The 18,252-nt window shown below is 42.4% G+C and overlaps 1 protein-coding gene across 3 annotated transcripts in view; it reads right to left on the reverse strand.

Moving 5' to 3' along the window:
- Positions 1-791: 791 nt before the first annotated feature.
- The window catches only part of Pou6f2 (POU class 6 homeobox 2), a 384,698-nt gene continuing 367,237 nt past the window's right edge, over positions 792-18,252 (reverse strand). For 2 of the 3 annotated variants that reach the window (XM_023565208.2, XM_063233937.1), the window contains 2 exons: positions 8,740-8,908; positions 792-5,248 (listed from right to left, as the gene is read on the reverse strand). In XM_023565208.2, coding sequence (XP_023420976.2) covers positions 4,744-5,248; positions 8,740-8,908 — 674 coding nt within the window. In that variant the 3' untranslated portion in view covers positions 792-4,743. The remainder of the gene's footprint in view (positions 5,249-8,739; positions 8,909-18,252) is intronic. The other variant, XM_063233938.1, reaches the window with a different exon arrangement.

Raw genomic sequence — 18,252 nt, forward strand, 5'->3', positions numbered from 1 at the left:
TCAAACAGCAGAGTTTGACTTGTTGTTTGGTCAAGTTGGAGTTGAATTTTTGTAACTTGGCAAGTGAAGAAGTACCAGTGACTACTTGGCATGATTGAAAAATACAATGACTATTTAAATTTACAAAATACGTTAGAGTAAAAGGCACGTTACTATTAATCTCTCCTCAAAGTACTGTCCCTCACTTTGAACATACTTATCCCGTTACACTTGCCACTCTCTGAAGGTCTTCTGGACGTTTTTTATCACCAGTGCCTGGACTTGCGCTTTTGTGGCTGCCTTGATGGCCTGAATCAATTTAAAACCTTTGCTTTTCATGGTTGTTTTGACTTTGGGGAAGAGCAGGAAGTCACATGGCATCAGATCTGCCGAATGAGGTGGGTGAGGACACACTATAATGGTTTTACTGTCCCGTCTTTCCACCGAATGACTCCACATTCACCACAGTGTTGATCACAACTCACAAAGACGTACACAAAAGAAGACTTCCAGGACTTCTCCAGAAGATGGCAAGAGCGATGGGATGAGTGTGTTTGAAATCAAAGGGAGTCTTTTGGAGAGGGCCTAATGGCAATGTATCTTTCGCTATAATACATTTTAAAATTTAAATATTCACTGTATATTTAGATCTCACCTGGTGTGTATTTCCTGTGAAGAATTAAAATAATCATGATATTAACCAGTCTGTCTCAAACCTCTTCGTTTTCTTAAGATTTGGGACTATAGCATAAGCTTACACAAATACATTTGACATGACATATCTGAGTGCAAGACACACTGAACCTAGACACTCATGTCAAACAATTCTTTATTTTTTATGGTACAAATTAAAAGTGACAGATCTGAAGCTGTTAAGAAAAACACAAAGTGCAGTTTTACCAACCATACAGATATTGCTCTAGATTAAGTACAGTTATTTTTTTAAACATTAAGCAACCTGTGCAGATAAATCAGCTTTGGTTTCAATGTCAGAGCAAGTAAGGAGCTTTGAAATATCCAGTTTGGCTTCTTGGTCACAAGTCTCTCATGTCAACTTCTCGTCACGATGGTTTTTCCGGAACAACCCAGTCTGTTTCTCTACCCTCCCTCCTGCTGCCTGCTCCAGGCGTGGAGAAGCAGAACTCTTGTGGTGCCTCCTAAGTGACCCTGGTGACCAGTCTAGATCACAGCACATAGGACAAAAAAACAAATAAATAAACAACATCAATAACAACAACAAAAACCAACAGAAAAGAAAGAGAAAAAATAAATTCACCTCCTTAACAGATAAACCAATGTGCCTCACATAATTTCAAGTTGAAGGCAACGAATCACGTGACAAAAAAGCTCGTTACAAAATATTTTCCAAACAGGTCTTACAGTTGAACATGGAAATGAAAATCGATTTTCTTTTTGTTTATGCTTGGTCATTGACCGAGGACAAGCAGAGTGCTGAGGTAAAACACTGATGAACAGTTTGTATTCCTTTTATTTTTCCTTCTTCATAAAATAGGAACAGTTTAGTATTGCGAGATTGTCAGCAACATTTAGCCATATCTATACACTGTGCATATACCTACAAATACTGAGCTTTGGTCCAGCATAGAGAAGATGAACAAAGGCAATTTACGATTTCTTTTTGGTTATAGCTTGAGTTCTTTGACACGCCTCTACTTGTTCTGTTTTTCCTAGCTCCTTTTGCTTGTGTGTTCACTCTTTCGTGTTGTGTTGTGTGCCTGTGTGTCTGTGTGATTACAATGTAAAAAACCCAAACCCTGAAAATGCTTATGAAGCTTTTAACTGTTCAAAATATTTCTTTTGGCTGACAAAGAAAAAATTCCCACAAACAAGTGTGGAATACAACATCCACTGACGTTTTCTATCGAATCACAAACAAAACGAAAATGACAATGACTTAAAAATTTGTGAAGGAAATATTGAAGCTTGAAGTACAATCGCATATGCCCAAAGTGGCTTTTATTCATTTTTTGTTGTTGGTGGTGGCAACCTTAACCTTCAGTTCACAGAAACATAAAAGACACGTAAATGATGTTTGGCATATGAAGTTGTTTACAAGTGGAAATCAGACAGGTCATAATAAAATTAAGTGATAGGTGTGGTCCTGAAGACTGGTGCATTACATGATACAATTTATATTTCTAAGAATCTGTTCAGGCACCTTTTTATGCCTTGTAGCAAAAAATTTATCTGTAAAAAATTAATATAAGAAGCATTACAACACTTTATAAATAATTTAAAAAACAATACAAAATTATAAAACTTTAAAAAAAATCACCGCACGTGAATGGTTTCATGACTGTGGGATGAATATATTTCTTTTTTTGTTCCACTCCAGACGATTGCTTTTGTGTTTCCACTGCCCTACTTATTCCCTCCCAATTATAGATCTCAGGGCTGTGCAGGCCTTATGTAACAGCTGCCGGCATATATTTAAACATTTAGCATCCGTCATATGTTATCTTGTTAACTTCTCTTCCTGGGGAGCTTTTCTTGATGGAATTTGGAACAGGTCCTAGGAGAATACAAAATCTGTTTTTAATCAATAAAGTTGTGGGTTTCTGAGTTGTTGGTACTGGTGCAGTTTATGAGGTGGCGAAATGGGTACCATGATGCAGTTGGCATGGATCAGGAAGGGTGTGGTCCGGTTAGCATCAGACGGTGAAGTAGAAACAGTTTTACAAGCAACTGATTCCACTTCCAGGATTTTAAAAAGATTTTCCTTGGGGTCTCCTGACTGTTGCACAGATCATCTTACGGGGCAGTTATGCGGGCTCAGGTATGCAATGTGTCAAGGGGCCACAAGAAGAAGCAACCAGAAGCCCTGAGGGGAGGGACGGAGTTGGGGGAAGGAGACGGAATTTCTAATAAAGTGGGCAACTTGGGGTGGGTTTTCTTTCTCCCTTTCACAATTTATCTCCAGATAATACATGAGCATGGTTGTTAATTAATTACTCATAGATATTTACAGTTCAACAGCAAGCAAATTGACAATTATTTTTGCCCTTTTCTTTGATGGAACACCTTCTGCTCCACCTGGGTGAGAACATCAGGTGCCAATTCCAGCTGTGGCCCTCAACAGCTGTCTTTAAATCCCTGCACAATCTTTGGGCTCCTTTGGCTACTATGACCCACAGATCTTCTGAGGAAGTCATTTTTAAAATGAGCGAACCCCCTGATTCTTATAGTGAAGGCTATTCTGATGTGGTACATGAGCTACTTCTATATATGTATCTTTCAGTGGAGACCCTTCACTGTTAAAATTTCTTAGTCCTTAGAACCTAATTCCAGGCCCAAATCCAACTGCTTAAATTTGCCTATCACTTTTTTGCTTCCTGTATATATCCCAAGAACAGATTCCTCCCCCAAAAGTCTGCCATTGCTGTCAGATGTAAGCACTAGCAGAAAAGGATTAACAGGATACTCGATGGGTCTTAAGGACCTGGTTGCTACCACTTTCTTTGTGACCTGTTTCTTCGTGCGAGTGGATACGGGTGTGTGCATGCCTGTGTGTATTTTGACTGAAATCTGGAGACATTTCTTTGGCTATCAGACTTTTGAGAGAAATTGCTTTGCACAGAAGCATAACAAAATGTAAGTACTGAACCAAATATGCAGCTTATGTTTATATTACAAAATTCATTTTGGTCAGCTCTTCATGTATGTGGCCAGCAGACTGAGCAAAATCCCAAGCTCTGTTGTGGACAGTGAGCATGATTAGAGCTTAAGGCGGCGTTAACAGTTCACTCAGCAAAGCCCGAGTTGCTGGGGAGTCTCTCCTGCATGTCAGTAGTGGAAAAGCCACTGCTGTCCAGCAACCCCATGTGCCAGGGAGAAATGGGAGATGAACGGGGAAAGGCGAGCTCCGTTTCTCAAACCCACAAGTCTTAGTGAGAAGAAAGCAACCAGTGTTTTGGCACAGGATCCAGGATGCCCCCCTCTCCCCACCTTTAAACAAACCGCAACAAGAACGGAAAAAAAATACACAGAACCAATAGTGAGCCTCACAGAATGACTTTGACGGCACCCACCCTGTTGGGGAGACAGGAGATGGGGGAAAGATGGCAGAAATCAGGCTTCCTATTTTTCCGTTAGTACAAATGTAAAAATCCGTAACACAACTTTACACGCAGAGAAGAAAGAGTAGACGAACGATTGCGTTTGCAATGCCATATTTTTGACTTTGGTTAATAGGTTTCATAGTGAATCAGCACTTAGAACCCGGCAGGATACAGACCCTCCTGCAGGTGGCAGGCTTGTATTCACTTTGAACAGATACAAGTTTTTGTTGATATTTTTTTTTTCTTTTCTTTTTCTTTCTCTTTTTTTTCTTTTTGTTCAGTTTAGTTTTTCTTTTTCTTTTTCCTTAAAATGTGTTCACATTTTCATAATATACAGAAAAAAGTATGTGGTTATTTGGTTTTCTTTTAAAAAACTGGCTTTGGGGAGACAGGTGGGGGGAGGGAACTAGCCTACCACGCACACCTTCTGTGGGGTGTATTCCTTCTTTAAAAACTTTCCCAAAATTTTTTCTTGTATTTTTTTTTTCTTGTTGGGAAACCAACGGACCTGTAGAAATTGTTCTGTCCATTTGGTGGTTTGTCTTTTACATACAAGGGTGATGATCACAGGGGGTGTTTTTAAATTTAATTCTTGCTTCTTTTGCTTTCTTTCTGTTTGGGTGGAGTCCCCAAGGGTGGCATTTAGTTTCTGTGGATCTCGGGTCTGCAATGCACGGGCCTGTCTTTAGGAGTTTTCTTCCAGAGAGTCCGTTAGGGGCTCGAGCGGGACTGCGGTGGCCGGCTCGTGCTGTTTTAAGCGTTTGATTGTGTTCTTCAGGGCTTGCCTCTTATTGCAGAACCAAACTCTAACTACCTCCCGGTCATAGTTCAGCTTCTCAGCAATTTCGGTCATTTCCTGCCCAGAGGGGTGTGTGTTCTTCTCAAAGTGGGCATTGAGGATCTCAAGGGCCTGGGGTGTGAAGGAGGTGCGCCGCTTGCGCTTTTTGGACGGTTCACTCCCGATAAACTCGGTGAGGTTCTGCATCCCGGCTCGATGGCGGGCCTCAGCCTCAGCCATCCACCGCTCAAGCACCGGCTTGATCTTCTGGGCACTTTTAGGGGTGATGTCCAGCTTTTCAAACCTGGCAGGATACAAAAGGCCAGGGTTCAGTTTGGCTGTGAGACTGCTAGCTATAGTGTTCTCTTGGGCTTCCTGTGGTAGGAAAAAGTGGCTTCTCAGGATGGTGTGTCTGGGGGGAGAATTGAGAAAGAACAGTCTTACACTGGGTCCTCTGCCAGGGTGGGCCTCCTGCCTGCCTGCCTGCTAGACTGCCTGGCAGGGCGAAGTCCTGCTCCATAGGAGCAGCCAGCTGCATGGAGCCAGCCCGGCCCGAGCCAGTGCCCACCCTCCCTGCATGCACCATGCTGGTTCATGCAAAGCACATGGGGACACACACAGACAGGGCGAGGAGACAGAGACGGAGGACACACGCACTGTCACGATGGGGACACAGACAACTCACAGCTCTTTTCCCTCCACACTCCCCCGTCTACTCTTGTTTTTTTTTTTTTTTTTTTTTCCTCCCCCCAATTGTATCAGCTCTGTTTCTCCAATCATCAGAATCCTTGAGTCAAAACTTAATAGTTTGGTATAGTGGTGCACACCTGTCATCCCAACACTCTGGGAAACTGAGGCAGGAAGGTCACAAGTCAGAGCCCAGCCTGGGCAACTTAACGAGGCATAAAAAATAATAAAAATGACTGGGAATGTAGCTTAGTGCTGAGATCTTAAGTTCAATCTACAGATGATTATATTTTACATTTGGTCTTCTTTATCCTCCTGCTCATCATCTTGGTTATGAAAATGTTATTACAGTCACTTATGACAACTGTGACTAGTTCCTGTTTATGGCTCTCTTTTTATCTCTGATTTTGTGTCTCATTTTAACTCCCCTCCCCCTCTGGTAACAATTTTCACCATGTGTAAGTTAACAAGATGCTCCCTTTCCAGGTAAAACACAGCCCAGTTGCTGCTGTACAGTTTTGGCTCAAACAGCTGGGCACCTTGTAATTACTACGCAACGCCCACCCTGGGTGTGTGAAGCCTGCCCTGTGCTCTCCAGTCACCATCCAGCCAAATGGCTTGCTATGCTACCAGGACATCAAGCTGTGTTTAATGCGTGAGATCTGCAAACTGTACTTGAATGATACCATTTTCTGTAAATGAGGTCGTCTGTGTATCAGTTGTCATCAGCAATTCTTTGCTACATTGACTTTAAAAAATATGAAACATTCTGGAAAAATTATACATAGTGTTGTAAGAGGTAATTCTGGTACCAAATTCATACTTGCTGCCAATGAAATACAAAAAAAAAAGCACCAGTTTCTTTTATTCATTTGTGTGTTTATTCTAAATCCAAATCCACAACCTTCCCGTATCCACAGCTGTGGACCTGCAGAATTCTCTTCTCTCCTTTAAAGTGCTCCCTGAAGGTGGATGAACAGCTACCTGATCACAGAAAGCATCTTATTGTAATTAGTCATATTATGTACTTGAATTAGTCACAATGTGTCGTGAAGATTTTTGCCAAAGGACAGTAAAAAATATGCGCTTTTTAGGAACTATAATCACATTTCCTGCGGTGCGTTTTTAGACTTCTTCTGTTGTGATAAGTAGCACAAATAGTATCAAATCTTAATGTGATTGCCATGGTATTTCTTCTAGGGTAAGGTTCTGGGCGGGAGATTCGTTGTTTATTTCTGAATAAAGCCAGCTTCCAGTCCTGGTCAAGGTAAAGAAGTATATTTGCTTCCAATACAAGTGGACAAATCATTTAATGACAAGCTGTGCTAAATCTCTCCATGGTGACCATTATCCGCATACCATATTTTGCCACAGTATAGCACAGCAGCCTCTCCAGAACCATGGCACCAAGGGGCAGAGCTTGTGGTAGGGATGTCCAATATCCTGGTGACATCTTTCCTTTCTTTGCCTCTGATAAAAAGGGACTAAAGGCAGCACCTAGAAGTCGCTGCAGCTAATCTAAGAGAAATGACCAAGCACAGATGTTCCGAGGTGTACCCTTCCCATTCTGTGAGCTTGCCACAAGGGCTCTGACTTGATCTCTTCCTAGACTTTTATTTAGTTATCTATGGCATTTGTTTTTCTTGATGGCTCCTAAAATGACCTCCTTGAAACACTGGAAGCTGGAGAAAGGTCCTGAAGTGCAAGCATCTGATCTGTTGGATGGTACAAAAAAAATTTCAAGCTGTCTGCCTTCTGTAGCCTTTTTAAGCTCCTCTCTGGGGAAAAACTTCAGAAATCAACATATTTGATTGGGGTTTCCCAAGCAGTGCTAGGTAAAAGAGTTAAAACATTAGCTAGCACTTCAGTCAATAAGAGGAAATCACATTTTAGGGCTAAAAATAGGCCAAAGAGGAATTTAACAACAGTAGCAAATTGGCAACAACTTAAATTCCTATGCCTGCCTTTATCACAAGCCTGTCAAGATGAAACAAAATTAATGTTTCCCAACAGGGAGCAAGTATTCATATCATTGATGTTGCTTGTTAGTGCCGATGCTTCCGTACATGTTGTTTGGAATAACATATACAAGCCTTGAAACAAATTTCTCAGCAGTGGTATCCTTGTATAGACTGAATAAAGGTTATTTTCTACAGGGAGGTATCTTATAAGAAAAAACAGTAGGGGAGGCCATAGAAGTGAGAGGATCCTATGGTGCTTTTTGTATTTAACAACAATCAATGGGTTTTATGGAAAATCATTGAGCAAAATGTGAGCTGCAAGCTACTACCCCATACTGATGTTATTTATAACCTTAGTCTTAAACTGCAGGAAAAGTACACTTCCGTCCTTTGGGGAATACATTAAAAGTATAAAGAGCAGATAAAAAGACAGCATTTCATGGATCACCAAGAACAAAATCCACTTAAATGAGTTTAGAGTTGGTTTCTTGGCTTTTCTTGATGGAGGAGGACTCATAAGGCATTGCCCAAGAGGAAAAAGCTCTTACCCAAGTACCTCTGTGACCTCATGCATAAACATGGGATTAGTGCAACACACATGCATGCACGGGGTCTGCTTCTGACGACTTAACCCAGTTCAACTCCACATAACCAAGGCTGGATTTGGTCACTTATTTATTTAATTTGGTGGCGGTGGGTGGGGGCAGACACCCCCAAGCCAGATTCTCACTACTCTTTTCTGAGCCATTTAAAGCAGCCGCTTCTTTCTTTAACATGACCTTTGAAAGCTGTTTCTGGGAAGACATTTAAAAATTCCTTCAAGGTCACAGATAGGTATATTTTTTTAAAATGCATCTTTTCTTGGAAAATCCTGAGGGCCATCTCTGTGGTCAGAAATAGCGGGAACATCAACACAAATGGAGATTGTCAGCTGTGCACCACGTGCTCAGGACACAGATGTGCTGCAGGATTTGGGGGACCAGGAGGAAGGCTCCTGGCCCAGGTTAGTGTGGCTCCAGTGACCCCGCCTTGGAAGTCTTTGGTGAGTTGACAGGAGTTATTGAACCAGCACCCCTCGAATCTGCTCGAGCACCCTCATTCCCACCCGGATCACCCACGGCAGCATACATCCACCCAAATTTGTTCCCACGCTCTACCCCTCCAGCTCTGCCCACCCGAAGAAGAAAAGCTGAGCCACGCGGACAAACGAGGCCCAGGCCGGCCGGGATGGGTGACAGCATGCGGCACGGGTTACCTGCAGATGGCCGACTGGCTGTATGCGGGCCCCTCTGTGGCACTGAGAGCTTGTCCCACCTGAGTCTGGGTCAGGCCAAGGGACAGGCGCCGGATTTTAAAAGCTTTGGCAAATTCTCGGATCTCCTCCAGATTAACCCCATCCACCTCACCCGCTGCCGTTTGAGGATCTGTGGAGATGTTTTCAAAAACAGGGTCAATTTATCAACAAGCAGCCGAGTCCCTTCTGTCTATTATGGCACATAAGGAAATGGTTTTCACTAACAGCAGACGGATGGACAAACCCACACCGCAGAACCTGCTCTTTGTCTCCCACCAAGCTCCTGTCTCAAGGCACCTGCACAATCATCCTTCAAGATATTTTTATGGCAGCTGAGGTCACCTCCCATTCTTGCTGCCACTTGTGAGATGTAAAAGCATCCTGCTTTAGTACTTAGCAAATAAAAGCCAGCAAGGGGAGATCTACCCAAATATGTTCAAATATTGCACAAAAACATACAGACTTGAAATGTCTCAGTTGGGCTTTTCTGTGCCAATAATTGCTCTTGAAGAAGACAGTAGTTTGCATTTCTCTTTCCCCCGATGACCACACTGCCAAGCTAAGAGATGAAAATGTTGCCTAATTTCTTATGCTCACGTTACGCCCTCTGAAAAGCATGCTTAGGAACCTGAGAGAATAATACTGTCTTTGCCTCTTCTCCCTATGGCAGTTTACTGACATGGCCACCTTTGTCCCTTGAAAGGGCACATAATAAAAAATGCCTACCACAGGAAGGCTCCTTTGGTGGTGGATAACGCGGTCAATTTAGGACTTATCAAGGGAAATGACACAACAGCTGGAGAATGAAACTTTTTCCCCCCTGGCTACTGATCCCTGGATAAATGAAAGCGAGCACCAAGCTGGAGACAGCATGGGCTGGGGCTAGTGGCAGATTTCAAAGTGCTGCTCAATCCTGCCTGCGGTGCAGCCACTCTCCCTGTGAGCTGCCTCTATTGTTCTTCTCCTCATTCCTCGGACTTAGGTGAAAAGTTGTTCTCATCCTCTGGCTGCACAATAACCCATCAAATTTCAGCGAATTCCAGTTCTTGTCTGAGGGCTGTGGTAAACCACATTATCCTTTAGGTTCAGGACTATACGCATGCTGCTTGTTAGGAGAAAAAAACCCTAGAAATTTGCATCTCAAGTGATTATTTTTTTTAAAGGACCATTTATGTAAGAGTGTTAATATCATAGCAGCACTGGGGATTCACGAATAGATTCTCTTAGTACTTGGAAGGATCTCTTCATCCTAAGGAAAACAGATTCAGTATTATCAGCATTGTATCTTTGTGTGTGTGGTGTTGCTGTGGACTGCACCCAGGGACTTTAAATAGACATTCTATTTTTTTGTTTTTTGGTATTGGGATCAAACTCTCAACCTCATGCTTGCCAGGCAGGCACTTACGCTGCTGAGCTAAATCCCCAACCCAAATCTAGGGACTTTAAACCCAGCTACAACTCCAGCCCTTTTCATTCTGAGGTAGGGTCTCACTGAGTCAATTAGGTGTCCAGGCTGAGCTTGAATTTGCAGTCCTCTTGCCTCAGCCTCCCAGAGTGTACCACCACGCCTGGTTCATACTTTTATCTGTACATTTAAAAAAAAGCCCTGGCCAGCTGTGGTCTTGAAACTGAGACAGGAGGATATCTTGAGCCTAGGAATTTAAGGCCAGTCTGGATAACATAGTGAGATTCCATCTTTTAAAAGAAGTCTTCTAGAATGTTAGAATTTCACTATGAAAAGCCTGAACAGCAGTAGGACCCTTGCAATCAGTCTGTGGGGAGAGGAGGAAGAGAGCTATAAGACACAGTTATAACCTCTGAGGAGGTCACAATCTGTTGGACACTTGGCTCCAATGTTGATATACGAGAAACAATTACAGGCAAGTACCAGGCAAAAGACAATCAAGAACTCACGATGTGACATCCAGGTGGGGGTGTACAGAGAAGGGAGAAGGGAGGGCAGAGTCATCCAGGCCTTGCATGGGGCAGGGGGAACACCATGCAGCTGGCACAGGTGTAGGGAGGAGCAGAGCCTGGAGGCCTGCGGGGCAGTGAGATGGGGACTTCATACTAGGATCCATGAAAATTTTAGGTGGTACATTGAGAGTCTAAGTGGGGTTGGGAGGAATTATCTCTAAAACTGGTGTTAAGAGGAATTAAAATTTTGCCTATTTCCCCAAAATACCACCCATAAGTCTGGTTGATGAATGAGACTTGTGTGGGTCATCCCTGCTTGGTGGGATCTTAAATTCCACAGCCCTGTGTCATGCAGCACCTTCTGGCATTCACCTCCACGTATACAATAGCCTCAAATTCCTTTTCTTTGTTTGCCCTTAAAAAAAAAAACCCTCAAGTAGGCATTGTCAGTGAACAGCTTGGAGAAAAACCCAGTTTTCTGTACTTGGAAAAATTTTCCAAATTACTTGGCAGCACTGATTTCCAACGAAGTCTAGATTTTTCATGTTCTTTTGGCTGCACTGATCTACTGGTCTTCCAGTGCTTTGTCCACTGGAACTGATTGTGGCTGCTTCCTCAGCCCTCCTGGTCCTCATCTCCATCTTCCTGAGATCTGCTACCTCCTCAAAAGGTGCTGTGTCTCTGCCTTTGGGCCATGAATTCCTAACGGTTGGTCTGGGGCCAGCAGGAACAGTCTTAGATAGGACAGCAGTCTTAGATTGGTTTCCCAAAGGGCTACAGTCAAAAGATTTGATGTGCTGTACATCGTGGTATTTAAACTGCCTGGGCAGGGATTAATAGGATAAAAACAGTTTTAAAGGCTTCCTTGCATGCAAAGCAGGGCCATAGTAAAATAATACTTGAGGAACTCTGATTTGGAACAGAGAGGCACAGTTGGTACCCAGTGGTACAGTGGAAGAAGAGAGGGGCCCATCCCTTCCCCAGGAGGGAAGAGGGGCCCAGTGCCCTGCCAGGGGAGATAGTGAAGGCTTACAACTGGAACACCTGAAAACCAAGGACTTTCCTTGCAATGCATTGGCTTTTAGGGTTGTGGTTTCGACTTGGCAAATGTAAGAAATCTGGTGGTGAATTGGTTGAGTTAACCAGCACACAAGGGCCTGCTAACTTGATTGGAAGCGTTTCCAGGGCCTACTCCAGGCCCAGACTGAGCAGTGTTGTGTCTCGGGTAACAATTCTTTTTTTAGTACTTGTTGTTATTGAACCTAGAGCCTTCACACTGAGCCACATCCCTCTGTCCCTTTTATTTTGAAACAAGGTCTTGTCTAAGTCACTGAATAGTCCAGAATGTGCTCAGACTTGCTATCCTTCTGCCTCAGCCTCCCAGAGTCCTGGAATTACAGGCTGGGCCACCACATCCAGCTTGCATAGCAATTATGTATAAACATGTCCTTTATCTTCTCTTTCCTTCCTGTCTTTCATGTTCATGTCTCCTTACTGTTTCATGAGCCTAAGGACTAAATCTATATATGTCACTGAACGGGTTATTGTTTGGTAGATTGCTGATGGCAACCAGAGTTGCAGAGAAAGCTGTGGCCTCTGAGCTCAGGTTCGCGGAGGGGTGCTGTGTAGATGATCAAGTAGTGCTCGTGGTAAAACTCAGATAATTGGGTTCCTGGGCTGAGGGCCAGTGTCTTGCACAGGGCTACAGCTGAATTCCTTTCTCTCTCCCATGTCTCCCGTCTTTGCCTTTTTCTCCTGGTTCTGTGTAGAGAGGTGATTAAGATGGACATTGTTGCAAAATCTATGCAGAGTGACAGTTTACTGGACAGAGTCCCAGGAAAGGAATTCAGCACCTCTCTGGATAATTTATTGACTGCTCAAAGCAAGCTGCTTAGATTTACATCAGCATTGTTATCCAAGAAACATCCAAGATGGCAAATTGTATTATGTGGATTTTTCCATGGGTTTCGAGATTACAAAGTATTCCTACTCTAAAGAAGGGGTCCACACCCATGGACAAAAACTAGTCTTATCTTGATTGTAACAGGTGAGACTTATCCGTACACATGGGAAAAATTCCTTAGTTGTCATCTAAAAGATGGTTGGAACCATCCAAAAGAAGAATACTATTATTATTATCTTAAAATTGTTCTTAAAGTATTTTTCTTTTTTCTTTTGGTACCAGGGATCCAACTCACAACCTCACACTTGCCAGGCAGGCGCTTGTGCCACTCAGCTAAACCTCTGGCCCTGCCTATTAAACGTTCTTAAACTCTTGAGGTTGTTTGGCTATTGGATTCATTCCCTTTTCTTAAAAGAGGCACACTTTTATGCTTGAGAGGGGAAGTGAGGTAACTGTGGCAAACAGGGTCTTCCCTGGAATATTACTTTAGCCCCCCCACCCTAGTTTAGAGTTTGGCTTTCCACCTTGGGATAAGTTGACATGGTTTCTATCATCCATTCTCCTGGCCCTAGGGAGATTGATTAATTTTAAGGCTAACTGTGAGGTCACCTTGATTGGGATCACAAGGGGGAACACTTGAATGGGCCACAAGCAGATCTAGCACTCTTAACCATCTCAAGGGGGAGTGCTGTCTGAGTTTCTCTGGAACCAGGAGACAGCAGCATCTTTTACAGATATTTGCTCCAGATGAAGTCAGCCCACTATAGAAAGATGGTAAAAAGTATATTTTAAAAAGTTTTATTACAGAAAAAGATACATTGCCACTAAACTACTCAAAATCTTCCCTTTACCTTGACCATACTCATTCCATTGCTCCTGCCACTTTCTGAAGCAGGTCTGGAAGTCTTCCTTTGTGAGTGTCTTTTATGAGGCACGATTGAAACTATAGTTAATGCCCTCGACAAGTGCTATCCAGCAGAAAGTCAGCCTTGTGAAACACGATGTGTCCTCATCCACCTTAGTCACTGGATCTGGCACTGTGGGACCTACGGCTCTTCCCCAAAGTCAAAATGACAATGAAAGGGAAATATTTTGAATTGATTCTGGACACGAAGACATGCATATAGCACAACAAAAGACACTTATGAAAGAGAACATCCAGAACTGCTTCAGAAAGTGGCCAGAACAATGGGATGAATATGTTCAAAGCGAGGGGGAGTATTTTGAGGGAAATAAATGGTAATTTTTTATGGTAATACAAATTTTTAATATAAACATTCACCATATTTTTCTATCATATTTCATATTAAATATAAGGTCAGAAAACAATAGTAATGAATACTTGAGCTTATCCAGAATTTAACTTTTGATAGAGTGGGATGAACAGATTTGGAGATTTAGGATAACCTGGGCGTGAAACGTGGCAAATGTACAAGGCAGAACTTGTCCATATAAAGTATACATGTATGAACTAAAAAGTGAATAGAATTCTTTTTATGGAAGCTAAATGCAAATTGTGTGAAAATGAACCTGTTCTGTAGAGTCTAATGCATGGTTACTGGACCCCTCCTGAGTTGAGAGGTCAGGACACACCACGACAGATGTGTTCTCGGTTGTTGTTCTGTTTTGTTACTTCCAATGTTTGCTTGGGGATTTGTAAGGGGTTTAATATGCTGCACAATCTCCAGGCAGCAGCAGCATCCTTCCATGACCAGCTTGTGAGGTGTTATAGGAGCAATATGCACCTTTACAGAAGCTGCCAAAAGTATAAATTAAATTCTTACTCAGACATTTGTCTGCATTTTAGTGCTATTCTAGTGGCAGGTAGTGGGAATACTTAGCAAATATTTCTGAAAAATAAGAAACCACTCAGGGCCGAGCAATACAATTTGGGAGAACACTCCTCTTACAATACGGTAACTTTGTTGTATTGCACAAAGTGGTTTGAATTATGAATCAGGAGTTTTTACTTTATACTGTAGTTTCGGTTGTCTGGGACTGTCAGTCCTTTGCTATCTAAGGATCAGGCTTACAAGCCAGGAGTTTTAAGAAATGGTGTACTGAAAAATAATTTAAAAATCTGCCTATTTTAAAAACAATGTGCTGTAAATCTTAAACCAAATTGGAGCAGTTGTCATTTGTTTGATTTTTTTTTTCTCCTAGACTTTCTAAAACTCCATGTATTGAAATGATATTTATCTCTGATCACTTTAGAGACTGAGCAAGGCTTAACACAGGGCAAGGTATGTAGGTATTATGATTTTCTATCAAGAATAGTTATTTGAGTTGGGTGTGGTGGCACAAGTCTGCAATCCCTCTGGGATCACAAGTTAAAGCCGGGTGAAGCCATTTAGTGACTTAGCAAGAGTCTGTCTTGAAAATAAAGAAATAAAAAAAAGAACTGGGTATGAAGACCAGGGCAAAGGCCCTGGATTAAAAAATGCTTATATGGTATTCTGAGTCCTGATGTGATATTCTTTGGATATTAAGACCCTCCAATATTATCAAGGTATGAACTTGGCATTCCTTTGCCTGAGCAAGATATTTGGATATTTGTTGCCATGGCAGATTGGCCAACACTGCCATGAGTCTTTGACAATGACATGCAGGACTCATTAACTGTAATTGTGATCAGAGTTTCTATGATACTGTGATACAATAAGAAGTCTAAGAGGGATTTATCTATAATTCTGTCATTTTGGGAGGCTGAGAACAGATAGATTGTAAGTTTAGGCCTAGCCTGGGCAACTTAGGGACTTAGTGAGACCTTGTCTCTTAAAAAAAGAAAAAGTTTGAGCAGTAGCTCAGTATGAAGACCCTGGGTTCAATCTCTAGTGTTGCAAAAAAGTGGGGGGAAAGAAATGTATTTTTGGTCTTTGTTTTTGGCATCTAGCTTGCAGCTTCTGAAGCTTGTACCACTTCCTAAGTAATAGGAATGCTAGGAGAACCTTTTGTTGTAATATTTGGTCTGACTGTGGTTCATGACACAGAGCTCTTAGATGCTTTGGAATTTCTTGGGTGCTAGGAAGATCTTTTGTTCTATTGAGGTGAGCCTTTGTGGGCTTCTTCACAACCCCAAGACAGGGCTCAGACATTAGAATGACCAAGGCATGATAAAAACCAGGCAGAGAGGCAAGGTGCTGGAGAACAAGTTAATAATTAGTCACGCCAGTCTGATGAAATCCTCCTCAATGGTCCCTGAACACAGGGTTCAGAGAGCTTCCGGAGTGGTAAATGCATCCAACTCCTCAACTCAATTGAGTCTGAAATCCTAGCATCAGGACCCTTCCAGATCTTGCCCACTGTACCTCTTTGTCCAGCTTGTCATTTACATCTTTAACCCTTCATAATAAAAACATGTTTCTCTTAGTTTTTTGAATGAATTACAGCGAATTGCTGACCCGGGGAACGTTCTCCATAAATACGTGTACCATACACTCATTGTGTACTTGGGTGTTGAGACAGAAGGGAAACACCTAAGCAACAGGCTTGAATTCCATAGCAATGGTCAGTCCAGCAACGGGCTGTGCAGGGTCTGACTCCCATTGGTGCCCTGCATCTGCTCTTTCAGAGAAGACCATAGTGTTGGTGTGGGATGGTCCTGCAGGCTCTGCATGTGAGGTTTGAGTTCCCTATTTCAAGCACATATGGTATAGCTGGTCTCTCCCCAGGTCTTTATATTTCAGATCATTCCTCAGAGACTTACAGCAGAGATTTCACAATGGCTGCTATGCAAATGAAATCCCACCCAACCTTTAAGTACTGATTCCTGGAGAAGGCAAATCCCTCTTTGTCTAGCTTGTGACAAAAGCCCAGAGAGAGCCCACTTTTCATCTGTCTGTCCATGGTCTGTCCATCCATGCAACCATCTCTCTGCCCATCTAGCATGTACTGAGTGCTCATCTTGTGCAAAATAATGTATTAATGGAGTAGTTTATACTTTTGTTTCATATTCAACTTATCACGTTTATATAAGATACTTGACTTTGGTCATTTTTATTTCAAAACCAAGGGTTAGCAGCCTCCCCTAAATTTATAATATTGTTGCTATTTAGGAGTGGTGTATTTTGCATAAACTTGTGAAGACTATTAAATTGGACTAAAGTTTGAATCTTTTCCCACAATAACTCTATAAGGAGTTTCTTTATTGGGGAAAATGTGGATTTTATTCAAGTAAAACTAGGATATCTATCCTAAATATGTAGAGGTTGCAAATCTAGGCCATCTAAAATGCAGGGTCAATGGAAAAATACCACCTGAACCCTGAAACTCCGTTTAATATTGACCCACCTTTAAGGTCAGGAGCATTGAGGCCAGCCTAAAGAGGGACGTGGGCTTTTCAGCCTCTTCCCATAGTGCCTCCTTGTGGTCTTGAGCCCACACACAATCATCTTTCCCGCTTGAGTTATCTATAAAACCGACATATTGTGCGGGTAATATTTGAGACAGTTACTTCACGTTACCAGATTTGCCACACGCTATGTGAAGACGCCTCCTGTGCCTGTTGTACAGAGCATTCTTCATTCTTCACTGGGACAGATTCTCACATGAATCCTCATTTTAGGCACAATAGCTGATGCAGTGCCTTCATCCTTCAACCCTACAACTACTGGGTTTTTGGTTTCTGGTGAATTGTAAACAGTGTCCACCAGTGTACCTTATAAACAATTGCAAGCAATGTGCATGATATTTGACTTTATAGATAAGTAAAAATTGTACTAAATATGCATGAGTGACATTTAATCTGGTCCTTGTCCCATTAATCTTCAAGCATGTGACGGATCTGCTGTCTTCACCTAGGGTCAGACTCCATTTCTCCAAGTTATGTCTGAGGTATGGTCGACGAATATGATGAATAGTTAAATTTTTGTTACATTAAAAAATATTGCCATTAATCCCCCTCAAATACTTCTTCTCACTTTGAATGCATTTTTCCACGGTCTTTGCTACTTTCTAAAGCAGTTCTGAAAGTTCTCTTTTCTGAGTGTTTTTAGAGGCAGTGTTGTGGCTGTCTCAATATTTTGCATCGATTTGAAATGTTTACCTTTCATGATCACTTTGGCTGTGAGAAGAATCAGTTTCCTGGTGACTGAACTGGTGGCCAAGGTTGATGAGGACAGGCCATCGTGACTCATGAGCCTGCTTTTTCATTGGGTAGCACTCACCACATTTTTGACTGTGCTTAGTAAAGACACTCACAGAAGGGTATTTCCAGAACTGCTTCGGAGATCGGTAAGAGTGATGGGATGAGTGTGTTTGAAGTGAGGGAGAGTATTCTGGGGGAAATTCATGACAATGTGTCTTTTACTATAATGAATGGATTTAAATTATACAGTCCTGTATATTCTGATCACATCTCATATATTGTAGACATCGCCTACTTATGGAGGCCGCTCGCAGGCTCATTCTTCTTCCTGAAAGCTTGTTCGGATATTTCCCATCTGCCTTGGGGCCAGGCAAATTCCGCAGGCTCTGAAGGCAGCTCACTGTGCACACACACCTACCCGCCCACAGTCTGCTCTCTTTTATTTCCTCTGACACTTGGCAGAGCAGCAGGGACTTCAAACACAGAAAAGCGGCTTGACCCACTGGCTCCATGCCTTTTGTTTCTTTCAGTAATGAACTCTGGCTGATAAGTTCCCCTTTTAAGTGGC

Source organism: Cavia porcellus, unplaced genomic scaffold, assembly GCF_034190915.1.
Source record: "Cavia porcellus strain 051 isolate PalLab524CR breed Dunkin Hartley unplaced genomic scaffold, mCavPor4.1 scaffold_23, whole genome shotgun sequence".
In the NCBI taxonomy this organism is placed as follows: domain Eukaryota; kingdom Metazoa; phylum Chordata; class Mammalia; order Rodentia; family Caviidae; genus Cavia; species Cavia porcellus.